The sequence below is a fragment of the Pseudopipra pipra genome, chromosome 16 (genome assembly GCF_036250125.1).
Source record: "Pseudopipra pipra isolate bDixPip1 chromosome 16, bDixPip1.hap1, whole genome shotgun sequence".
NCBI lineage: Eukaryota > Metazoa > Chordata > Aves > Passeriformes > Pipridae > Pseudopipra > Pseudopipra pipra.
Genome location: NC_087564.1, coordinates 558,972 through 571,418, shown reverse-complemented (window position 1 = coordinate 571,418; position 12,447 = coordinate 558,972). Strand labels below are relative to the sequence as shown.

Below are 12,447 nucleotides of genomic sequence, written 5' to 3'. Positions count from 1 at the left end.
AGAGAGACATTTTATGGAGATTGCCCATTTAATGCAGGCTTTTGTACATCCTGTATAGAGGGGGGAATTCATGACACAGCTGCCACAAGTAGTAATCCTGCTTGTTATTTTAGAGACTGAAATGAGTTGTTTATGCTGCAAGCACTTTAATAATGTGGTTAATTAGCTGTTCTTCTCCACTGTGAGGATATTTGTCACCTTGTTTTCTGTACCACAATTCCAAGTATGAAGGTTGGCAGCCATGCAGGCAGATACCAGTTTTTGTTTTTTAAAGGTTTGGAGGTCACTGGTGCACCTGATGCACATCAGTGTTGCCCAGTGCATTGCTTAAAAAACAGTCTAATTTTTACAAACATTTTTTTCCCTTCACAAACAGGCCCAGGAGAATGGAATAAGTTATAAGAAGGTCTATACAAATTAAAATTCAAAGCTAAGACTAGAAGATTAGCAATGTACACTAATAGTACGATTATAAACTTGGCAGCCAGTCTGGTTTTTTTAAATGCCCTTTGATTTTAAAATCATAATCAGAGTAATGCAGGACTAGTTTGGGATTCTACACTGATCAGTTTTTCTTTATGAGATGCTGTTTCTGTAGCTTTGCTGCCGCACAGGAGTGTTTGTTGCTAATCTTTTACTTTTAATAGTGCCTGAGTTTAGAAAGACAACAGAAATCAGTACCCAGATGAAGAAGTGTTGTTCCAGTTCCCTGAAATGCAGCTGTTGGCTGAACTTAGGTCCTCCTTTAGCTGTAAAGTGTAGTTGGAACTGGTTGGTGTCTGAATATCTTCTGAGTGTAGGATAGCCTACACTTTTTTCAGGAAAGGGTAATCCATTATTTGGCATACAGGATTATTGAAGCTTTTCTCCTGAGCAATCTCAGAAGAAAGGAACAAAATCTATAGGGTTTTCCAGAGATGGAAGAAAATAAATCCTGAGTAAAATGACAGCTTTAATTTTTATATGCTCATCTTACTGTAAATTGACTTTTTTTTTGAAAGAAAACTGCTACACCCTTACACTTAGTGAAATAGTCTGAGATTGTAAGATTTTCCTACCCTGACTTTAGCTGCTGGCTGAAATTATGGAAGCACAAGTCTACCCTGGAATAAACAAGTTCTAGGAATAACTGCTGGCATGAATAGAGTATATGTCCCACTGGCTTACTACAGAGTCAAGGAGTGTGTACAGTGATTTCCATAGGCTCAGAGATTAAGAACTTGTGTGTTCCACTGCACCAGGGTTACTGCTTCATCCACCCGTTCCCTAATTTAGGTATCTCTTAAGCTCTCCAGCACTGCCACTTAAGGCTTTGTATATTCAAGTATTGCACTGAGGGGTCTTAAATCACTATAAACATATCAGTTGACTTAACAGAAAAATTAAATTTGCATAAGTTTCCACACTGATACTTGAATTGCTTTGATTAATTTGCCTTTTTGTTTTGTTTTAAAGAACATGTGGGGAATTGGGACATTGGCCTGTTTCCTTAATAGACTTTAGATGGTACCATTCATATGTTGAACCTTTTGTAAGAGACAATGTGCAACATTCATCTGTGTGGATGTATTTTTGATAAATATGAATATTGTGAAGAAATTGAGCATTACTTTTAAAAAATAGGATGTATATGTCCATATATTGTATATATACAATATGTACAGTGCAATGTATGTTTTGTGGGTGTGTATATATATTTGAAAGGAAAATATATTTGTATTAGCAAGTTACTGCTGAGACTATGATGAGCTAGTTCTGCTTGTGCATCACTTGAGCAGCAAAGGCTTCCCGGGAGCCTGCAGACAAGGCTCCTGGTGCTACCTGGCCCAGCACAGCAGACGTATTGTTAAATCCTACATGGAAAAAGGCTACTATTGTATGGAACAGAAGGATAAAAAACAAAAACCCCACAGTTACAGTATGGTCCAGATCATGACTTGGAGAGGTTGTTGGTAGGAGAGGCTTTGTCACAAGGTGCGTTCCTCCTCATGGAGCAGCTCCCATCCCCTCCCTCAGTGTGAGGATGACCATGGCAGTCTGAGGCCAGGGATAAGCTAGCAGTCTAAGCCCCGGGAAGCTGAGGGGTTTGTTGTATTCTAGCTGGGCTGTGTTAGCTCTGGGACCTGCACCTGCTGCAGTTTGGGGTGCAAAGCGTCCCAGCAGCTTGGTGGTTGCACAGGGAAAGACTGGCCCAGGGTAGGAACCCAGTGATCCATAGAGAAAACCCCTGGTCACAAAAACCTGTTGAAAAGGAATAATCACATGCTGTGGAGACTGCTCAGGCAGTGGGAGGAGCAGGTGTAGGAGGTGTGAGCTCTTCAGCCCCTGAATGGCTTTGTCCTGCTAATGAAGCCATGGAACATTGCCAAGGACTGGGAATCGCTTCTTTGCAAACCTCTCTCCTAGGAGTACCCTTTCCTGGTATCTCAGATTGTGCCTTCTGCATGTAAAAATCTCCCTGTGTTTCCATTCATGCTGTCAGCTGCTTGTTCTGGACCTGAAGAAGCACTAACTGTGTAGGAAATAAAACCTGATTACATGTACCTGTGGAGTACATGTACCTGTACCTTCTGGTTTAGATAAGAGAAAAATAAATCGGTTTTCGACATAAACCGGTGCAGACACCATGTCTAAGAGGAGAACATTTCAAATCACAAATATATAAATATGTTTTTCTGCCAGTAAATGTTTGTAGTGGAGAAAGATCTAGAGGTGATAGATGTCGAACTGACAGAGCACTCAGTGCAACAGAGCAGAAAAGGGGATTGGTTTATTGCATATGGATTTGATACCATGTCAAGTGTTTCACTGACAGTTGCACTGTGTCTTTGGTTCTGTGTAGCTGACTGTACTTCCAAATGGAGAAAGATATAAACTGAAGGTCTTAGAGGAAAGAAAAAAAATAAGAAGACTGAAGACTGCCTGTGAATCAGAGTTTGCTGTTGAAGGGAGACATGTTTCTAGTTACTCCTATTTCTGAAACAAAGGGAAGAAGAATAATTAGCACAACATGAGGAATATTTTCAGCCTTACACTTTGGAAGAACCAGAAGGAAAATACAGACAATGTAGTAAAAAAATTACATTGATTTTTTTTTGCACTACTTTGACATATATCTTTTTTTAATGGATAATTTTTAATACATCATGTAAAATAGTTTTGCTGGCTAAGTGCAGTTTTCTTTTGGTTTGAAGGGAAATAAGATAGGAATTATCCTCTTTAATTTCATTAATTGTTTCTTGTGTGTTTTTATGATGTAGGCAGGAGAGAAAACTGCTGATCTGTGGCTTTGATAACATTTATCTCCAGTATCCTCTTACAGAGCTCTGCTCTTTAGCTTTTTTGACCTTTTGTGGAACCATGAGCCATTCTTTTCTCTTCCAGTTTTTCAACAAGAACATGTTGTGGTTTTTGCCAGACTTTCCTCTTGCTTGGTTTTGTGTGTTTATATTGTGCCTTTATGGCATTTTACTGATCAGTGCAGCTCACAGGGATTGAGCATCATTGTGTCATCATTGAGCATCATTGTGTCATCCCAGCCTGAATGGGAATGAGGGGCTGCTTTCTATTGAAGTGCTTGCAGCTATGAGATGTATTTAGATTGGATGTTGGGAAGAAATTCTCTGCTCAGAGGGTGGTGAGGGCCTGGCACAGCTTGGCCAGAGAGGTTGTGGCTGCCTCGTCCCTGGAAGTGTCCAAGGCCAGGTTGGACGGGGCTTGGAGCAACCTGGGCTAGTGGAAAGTGTCCCTGCCCGTGGCAGGGGGTGGGACTGGATGAGCTTTAAGGTCCCTTCCCACCCATAGAATCATGCCATGATTTTATGGCATACACATTCTCCTAAATATAAGCTACTGTCACTTACCTACCCAGCAGTGAAGAGCTCAATGTGTGTCTGAACTTTAGACTGTAATGAAGTGCACAACAAATTAATTACAGATAAGTTAAAGAGGTGGTAATAAGTTCCTAGGACTGAACACATGGGATTCTAGGACACAGCTCTGTGACTGTGCTTCATATGCAGCACTGATATCCCGAGAGAAATCATGTAGATGGCTAAAATTATTTGCCTGTAGAGTACTCTGATATCAGGTCTTTTATCAGTTATTTGAGAGACCGAGAAGTTTCTAGACTTTGTCCTAAAAGAATACAAAAAACCCAGCAGGAAGCAGCTCCTAATCCCCTATCACATTGTTGGTAAACTCGTACTAGGACATTATCAGGGATTTTCTCCCTGGTACTCAGCGCGTGCTGTGCACAGTCCCCAGGGCACCACGCAGAGATCGAACTGCATTTAAAGCAGTTAAAGCAATCCATGGATCTCTGTGTGCTCTGCCAGAAGGGATCGTGTGTTCCCAATCTCTCCATGCTGTTCTCATGCTAAATGGAGTGTTTAATCCCAGCTCTGGAGCACACAGCTGCCCCGGGAAGAGGTGGCAGAGGACCTCACTGAGGCTGTAAAAGTGACAAACCGTGCTTGTGAACAGGGTTGTTTGGGCAAAGGGGAACTGTGGTGTCCAATCTCGTTTCCAGATCCACAGAGCAGAGATGTCAAGGTGTGCTGCTCTAAGTCCAGGCTTGAGAAAGCTGCGGGATGCACTGGAATACTGGGAAACGAGAGGGAAGCTGCCTGCCCTGTGCCTTTTGTTCTGCAGTTACTGCTGTCTTGCTGTGTTGCTCTGTGCTTCTGTCAGACTCTTCCATGCATGAAGGAAACATCTCAGAGGTGATTTGAGTATTCCTCACGGATGGAAATCATCTACTCAGACTTTTGTGGTTAATTTTCTCATACTGGGATAAGGACTACTTCCAAGCTGTCTAGAGGAAGCAGTTCTCATTCTCTCTTCATGTGCCTTCTGCATGGATTAGTCCAACAAGATTATGAAAAAGCGTAAATTTGAGTCTTTTCCCTGCCTATCAGCAGTATAAACAGCAAATGATACTCTGCAGGTCTGGAGGTTTACATTAGTCTTGATTTGCAGGGCAGCAAAAAGGAATATTTGCTTTCTGTTAGCAACTTATAAAAATACATACCAGTATGTGGTTGTTCGTATCTGGCTGTATCTGTACATAGCAAAGGGCTGAATCCAGGGTGGTGTAACTGCCCACAGATAAGAAGAAAAATGTTATTTTCAAAGTTTGGAGGTGCCTCTTATAGAGCAGCTACATTAGATTTAAATTAAGTGTCTTAATAAGCTTTTAAACTGTTGTCAGACTTTCAGAACACAAAGTTGCAAGAGTACCTAAATGGAATAGGGGGCAAGGTTTTCCTGATTAATCATAGTTTGAGGTTTTTTAGGACACTCTTCTGTGTTTATTAAAAGCAATATCAAATCATGTAATCTCAGGCTTTAACTAAAGTTGGAATTTATTTTTAAGAAGTTTAGATTGTAAATATTTCACTACTGCAGAGTACTGGGTGTACTCTGGATTTGACTGCAGTAATTATCCTCTGGGTTAGTTGTATTTCAGATATTTCAGTTTGCTGTTTCTCACATTTTGGAAAGAAAAAACAAAGCAAACAAACAACAAAAAACCTCCCTTAATAATAAAATAATTCTTTTCAATAATAAAATTATTGTAGTCCCCAGACATGTTATCTTTAGTGAAGGCATTATATTCCCCATAATGAAAATAAGTCATAATTCAAATCTTTTTTTCCTGCTGATGTGTTTTTAGACACTTTCAGAGATTTTTTTCTTCACAGGCAGTATGGGAATTTGCCTGTCACGCTTGGCTTCACTGCTGGGTATTTTATACAGATTCAGGCAGTTTTAGGCAGTCTTCTGAAAGCAGCCCAAAAGACAATGGGAAGAGCTAAGGGAATGAAATGGAAAATGTGGCTAGACTAGCAAGCTAAATATTTCCTGAAAATTCAGTCACTGACTTGAACTCATGCCAGTTACCATGGTCCTTGCTCGGGTTTGAATTGTAATGATTCTTTGCCTGCTTCATAGTTTAAACTTAACCTTGAAAATTTTTGCCTCTGCTGCAGCCATTTTTGGCAAATCTTCAATATGCATTTTTCTAGTTGTAATTCTCACTTATGTGCTTGCTTTTTTTTTATATTGCACTTACCTGAAGAGCTCCACTAATAGATCTAACAATCTCCAAATTGTGGGGCAGGTACTATGAAAAAAGTCTTTTCTCCTGTTTCTGTTCTCTGTTAATTCCTGCTGTGTTGTGCAAGTCAGTCTGATGAGAAAGGATAATGACTGCTTCCCCTAAATAAGGAATACAGAACTTTAGAGCTTTGTTGTTGCCCAGAGAAGCTGTGGCTGCCCCATCCCTGCAAGTGTTCAAGGCCAGATTGGGTGGGGCTTGGAGCAACCTGCGCTAATGGAAGGTGTCCCTGCCCACGGGTGGAAGGAGATGAGCTTTAAGGTCCTTCCAACTCAAACCATTCTGTGGTTCTATGGTTATTATAAGTAATGTAATTTTTTTTCTCTTGAGTTTTTACTTGTAGTTCTGTTCTGTCACATACTTGACAGCAGTTCAGTTCTGTGCAGTTCAATTGCTGATCCCTCCTGTTGGTCCAATGTCCAGTTAGAAGATATTTACCATAATGTGATGCTGGCTTCTCTACAGCTACTTCAGCAGGAAGGAAAGAGTTTTGCTGCAATAGTGGCTATGAGTCTCTCTGCCTGCCTTTAACCACATCTTCAGACAAACATTTCATTCTGAAATGGTTCTTTCCCTTCTGCCTGTGTCTTGGCCCTTTATATGTGTAAGCAAGGTAGTTTAGGTGAAGATGGGACTTTGTGACACAACTGCACTCTCACACAGCCATCCTCCTCTAGTTTAACTCTTTAACTGAAACTCCAGCCTTCTATCCCTCCAAATATGAATCTGCACTGCCTGGTTGCTGCCTTGTAGTGGGAGGAATGGGCAGGAGACAGCCCTGACTCACTGGCCCTTGGCTGCTGAGGGTGAGACATCTTCTGTTTCCTCTTCCCACCAGCCCAAAGTTAAGCATTGCTCTTCACATGATTGCCAGAAGAGAGAGAACTTGCCCTGCAGGAGGGAGGGATGGAGGAAGACTCAGAAAGAGTAGGAGGAGGAGAAGAAGGCTATCTGGAATTTTCCTGAGATTTCTTGGGCTCTTCTCTTTTGGCAAGTGAATCCTCCTCATTTGAGGCCTGCTGGCTTACAGTAGCTGCTGGCACAGTGTCAGGAGCTATGCACCATTACACTGGAGCACACGACTTCTGTTGGTTTTGCAAGCAGAGTTAAGAGCTGGTCATGCTCTGGCAGCCTTGACAATGCCCATTTGCTTTGCTGTCACTTTTTCTCACAGCATCTCGAGCTGTGAAAAGCATATGCAACCAGACATACTTGCAGACCCAGCACAGTTATCCCAGCCAAAGAATGTATAAAACTGTGAGCTCAAATCAAAACCTCTGGCAGTCTGACTGCCATCCTCTAGCCATGGATTTCAGTGAGCTTCAGGAGCACATATTCATCAAATTGGTAAATTCCTGGAATGGGCAGTAGCTGCTAGAGGGAAAAATGACTGATGCAGCCTCTAAGTATGCCTGCATCTCTGGATGATGGAAAATAAGACAGGAGAAGAAAGTTTACAGGAAAAAGACAGACAGCCAAGATGTATCTCTGGGTATCTTAGAAGTTGTCTTATATGATGGACATTATACTTAACCCTCCCTAATATAAGTCAAGCAGCTCCCAAGGGATGGTGGCACAAGGTGGGAGCATGTTGGAGAATCCAGCAAGAACAGGGCAGTGATAGTTTCTATGCTGAAGTGTCCATGAGCAGAGTGGCTCATCTCTGTGTCCTTTGGCCACTGCAAAAATAGATTGAATTTCTCTTCTACACAGGGACCTTATTCTAGGATTTGAATTAAAAATGCTGAGTGTTTCTATGATTCCCAGGTGGAGAATGACGGGGAAATGTTAACTTCCCTGGAGCTGACATTGGCTCTGCGATGGACTGGTGTCCTATTGCACCTCCTGGAGACACACACTCATCTCACACCAGGGCCCGTTGCTGAACCCCAGAAGATCTCTCACTGTCAGGACAATGGGTTGCCTCATGTAATTACCGTCTGAGAATTAGCTTCAGATGTGGAAGAATGCAACAAAATGGTGAGCATTTTTGTATTGCTCATACACTGTACAAAGACGACTCAAAAAACCCCTGAAATATGGTAGAGAAGAGCCATCCAAAAGCCTTCTCTGAAAGGCTCCTGTGTGTTGCTGCCAGCTTTTAAAAGAGGAGATAAATTCTGGAGTTTCAGCATGTGATTCCAAAATACACAGATTAGTATTTAGTCAGAATCTAAAACTGTCTGGATTAAATATATGGCAGCTTCAGACAAAATGTTCAGTTTACTTTCCTGTGTGGAAACCAGGAGAGCGAGCTCCCTGCCTTGATAGTGTATCTACCTTATGAGTTTCAAATCATTTTAAAGCACCTGATTTATGGAAGACCATGTGATAAATGTCAAGTTCCATGCATTTTCCAGTCTGTCAACACAGGAATGACTAAGGGTTCTTTGGAAGTCTTTCAGTAACAGCTTTTGTTGATTCAGCCTTGCTATATAATGTCTTAATTATACAAAACAGTTTCATAGGCCCGTTGCATTTTATAGGGATTGTCTGCCTTTGCAGAGTGTGCAGCATCCACAGCCATGTTCCCAGCTTCAGTCTAGCACTGTGGGCACGTTGGCAGAGGGTCCAGCAGGGCAGACCTGCTGTGATAGTGGAGGTTATTGTATCTCCCCATCTGGTTTTGCACTGACTGATTAAAGCTGGTTCGGGTGTGGCCGTTAGTGGTCGCAGCCACACTGTCTGCTGGGACACAGCTGTGCCCTAAGCCTGCAGTCAGCCGGTAGAGGAGGTAAACACGGGGTGTGAGGCAGCGAGGCCAGAACCTGATGTTTGCCAAGGTGTCTGTGACATCTCCAGTGCAGGGGACAGCAGGCCCTCTAGTGGGAGAGCTGCTGTGTGCCTGTGTGACAGGGCATGGCCTGTATCCAGAGCACCACTGGGAACATGGAAGTTCTGTAATGAAGCTGTTTGAAGCTGACCCTAGCATGTACTGCAGTCAGGAGGGGTGGGTCTGTCCTGCACTAATCTTTGTTGTGGCACTAGTGATGATCTGACTGACACAGAACCACAGGATCGCTGAGACTGGAAAAGACCTCCAAGATGGAGCCTACCCTGTGACCAATCCCCACCACTGTCAGCTGGACCAGAGCACTGAGTGCTACATACAGTCATTTCTTGAACACCATCCAGGGACAAGGACTCCACCACCTCCCTGGACAGCCTGTTCCACTGCCCGACCACCTTTTCCATGAAGAAATATTGCTTATCCAATGAAAAACAAAAGTCGTACCAGATTAACAAGCTGATCTCAGTGACTGTGTGGTCACACAAGTGCCCGTACGAGCACCAAGAAATGACTAGGAGCGCATGGCTGTGGCTAGTAGGAGATCAGATCTCACTGGCCACACAGTCTCAGAACAGTGTAAACTACTTCTGAGACTGCATCCTTCTAGTATGAGTAGTGCTTAACTTCCCCAGAGAATTGGAAAGAGAGATTGCAAATTGAACAGACCTTACAAAGGATATTTTTGAAGTGAGAGTCTTCTGTTTTCTTAAGTGAGATGTGAATATAGTGATCTATGCCTCACCTTAGACCTTCAGTTAGGGAAATTAATCTCCTGGGAAGATGTCCTCAGGATCAGTGTCTTGGCTGGACATTGACCAATTACTGCAGTAGTAGTTACTGACAATGCAAGGAAAGTTGGGCTTAAAAATAGAGGCATCTTTAACTTTCTTTGCTGTAGAAAACAGTTTTGCTATTGCAGGAACAAGTTGAATGTACATGTCTCTGTTCCTAAAGAAAATGGGAGATTACCTGTTACTCAAACTTCTATTTTTTTTATTGTTCCTTCTGCAGAAAAATCTGCGAGTCCTTCAATGACTAAGTAAGGTCTCCGTTCTCATGATTTATCTGATTTACTTCTCCTGGAGCCATGGATGAGTACAGTCGCTTTGTGGACTGGGACAAAATGGATGTGAGTGCCCAGAGCCAGGACACGAAGGAGCTCAGCTGCACCGAGTTCCAGGAGCTCAAGCACCTGGCCCGGCAGGGCTACTGGGCCAAGAACCACTGTCTGAGAGCCAAAGTGTACCACAAACTCATCAGCAGCATCCCATGCCGCACGGTGACCCCAGATGCCAACGTGTACCGGGACATCGTCGTGAAGATTGTGGGAAAGCGCAGCAGCAGCTCCCTGCCCCTGCCAGAGTTTGTGGACAACAGCCTGGTCCCCACGTACTGCCTGAACGCAGAGGGCGTCGGGGCGGTCAGGAAGATCATCCTGTGCATCGCCAACCAGTTCCCGGACATCTCGTTCTGCCCGGCGCTGCCAGCGGTGATCGCGCTGCTGCTGCACTACAGCAAGGATGAGGCCGAGTGCTTTGAGCAGGTCTGTCGCATCCTGGCCTGCAATGACCCCTCCAAGCGGCTCATCGACCAGACCTTCCTGGCCTTTGAGTCCTCCTGCATGACCTTCGGGGACCTGGTGAACAAGTACTGCCAGGCAGCCCACAAGCTGATGGTGGCCGTGTCTGAGGACGTGCTGGAGGTGTACTCGGACTGGCAGCGGTGGCTCTTTGGGGAGCTGCCCATGGCCTACGTCGCGCGGGTCTTTGACGTGTTCCTGGTGGAAGGGTACAAGGTTCTCTATCGCGTCGCGCTGGCTCTTCTGAAGTTCTTTCACAAAGTCAGAGCTGGGCAGCCCATGGAGTCCGACAGCATCCAGCAGGACATCCGAGCCTTCGTGAGGGACATCGCCAAGTCAGTTACTCCAGAGAGGCTCCTGGAAAAAGCCTTTGCTATCCGCCTTTTCTCTCGGAAGGAGATCCAGCTGCTGCAGATGGCCAATGAGAAGGCTTTGCAGCAGAAAGGCATCACGGTCAAACAGAAAAGGTAGGGGCTCACCACAGGCAGCCTGAGCCACCTCCAGAGTTTTCCCAGTCAGGCAACCCTGGGGCACTGCTGGGACGGCTCCACTCGTGTGTGCTAGTGTCCTCTGATGTTTTCTCTCTGACGAAAAAGCCAGCAGCCCCAAAATTAAGCATTAGTGAGAAGTGTAACTGAAGTGTTATGACACAGGCGGAACAGAGCAGTTTCTCATAGCTTGCTCAGTGATGAATTTATACAGGTACATATTAATTACAAGTATTGCATCTCAAAAGTATCTTTCTTTTTTAAATGAAAAGGTATTTTAGCAAAGCTGGAAAAAGCACTGATAATTTACTTGGAAGAAACATACACAAACAACTGTGAAAATTAATTCTTAAATATGAGATTAGCTGTATAAAATGTCAAATTGATGCTGCCCAGTACTGTGAATTCAGCAGTTTCTTTAGTGTAACTAGGTGCTGTCCCAGCTGGGAACATTTTGCCTAACTGGGGAGTTATTTTAACAGAGCAAGGATGAAAAAAATCTTATTTACAGATTACTTTTTAAATTAATTTGACTGCAAGCCTCCTGAAAGTCAAGAGTATTGGTCAAAGGTAGGAGTTGATCTATTTTGTAACAGGTTCGTGTACTATTAGAAATAATGATTTTGAAAGAAATGTGGGAGAGAAGAGTGAGTATGCAAGTCCAAAACGTGATTGTGTCATCACAATTCCTTTTCAGAAATGAGGGGAGGAAAAACCAGCTGTGAAACTAGAGAATGAAATCCTGCTCCACTGTGGTAGTAAAAGCCATGCTAATAAAAAGCCTAGCTGAAAGACCTCTCCATGGATATAGAAAAGGTAGCAATTTATTAATCTAATCAAAATTAGCATCCTGCCAAGTGCGAATGTATGTGCAGGTAAATGCTGGTGGTGCATGTGCTGTTTCTCCAGAGGCCTCTGACAGCAGCAAACTTCTCCCAGCCACTTTTGAAATCTGAGTTTAAGTGTTGGACAGTTTTATGAGCTGCCCTGCCCTCTGAAGGGAAGGGTGACTTCTACACTCCCTGGGTCAGTGAGTGTGTTCTCTAGAATTTGGTATTCTATAGGCACAGTCTCATTTTCTCTAAATCTTCAAAAATCCAAAGGTACCAGCCCCTGATGTAGTAGGATCTTCCAGCTAACTGTTGCTGAGTTAGTTGTAAACAGATATCATTCCATGGAATGGAAATACACACTGAGCACATTTCAGCCTATAAAATAACATAAATCTTAGCTGAACCTCCTTCATGTGTCTAAGCACATGTAAAGTTCCCTCCAGTCTTCTCCAGTGGTTAATTTTTAGACTCACAACTTGTTTACAATCAGCTGCTTCATTTTTCTGTCAGATTCAACTATTTCAGGGCCTTTAGCCAGTGGATTGTCACATCAGGGAGAGTTCAGACCATTGCATTTGAGACTCACAACCAGGAGTGTTAACTCTTTCAATATGTGTCTTTTCTTCCTGTTCTGA

At 43.4% G+C, this 12,447-nt stretch overlaps 1 protein-coding gene across 5 annotated transcripts in view; it reads left to right on the top strand.

The window, feature by feature from the left end:
• The window catches only part of TBC1D24 (TBC1 domain family member 24), a 30,468-nt gene that overhangs the window by 3,291 nt on the left and 14,730 nt on the right, over window positions 1-12,447 (top strand). For 4 of the 5 annotated variants that reach the window (XM_064672427.1, XM_064672425.1, XM_064672429.1 and 1 more), the window contains exons 2-4: window positions 6,824-6,927; window positions 7,889-8,101; window positions 9,924-10,958. In XM_064672427.1, the coding sequence (XP_064528497.1) occupies window positions 10,000-10,958 (959 nt within the window). In that variant the 5' untranslated portion in view covers window positions 6,824-6,927; window positions 7,889-8,101; window positions 9,924-9,999. The remainder of the gene's footprint in view (window positions 1-6,823; window positions 6,928-7,888; window positions 8,102-9,923; window positions 10,959-12,447) is intronic. The other variant, XM_064672426.1, reaches the window with a different exon arrangement.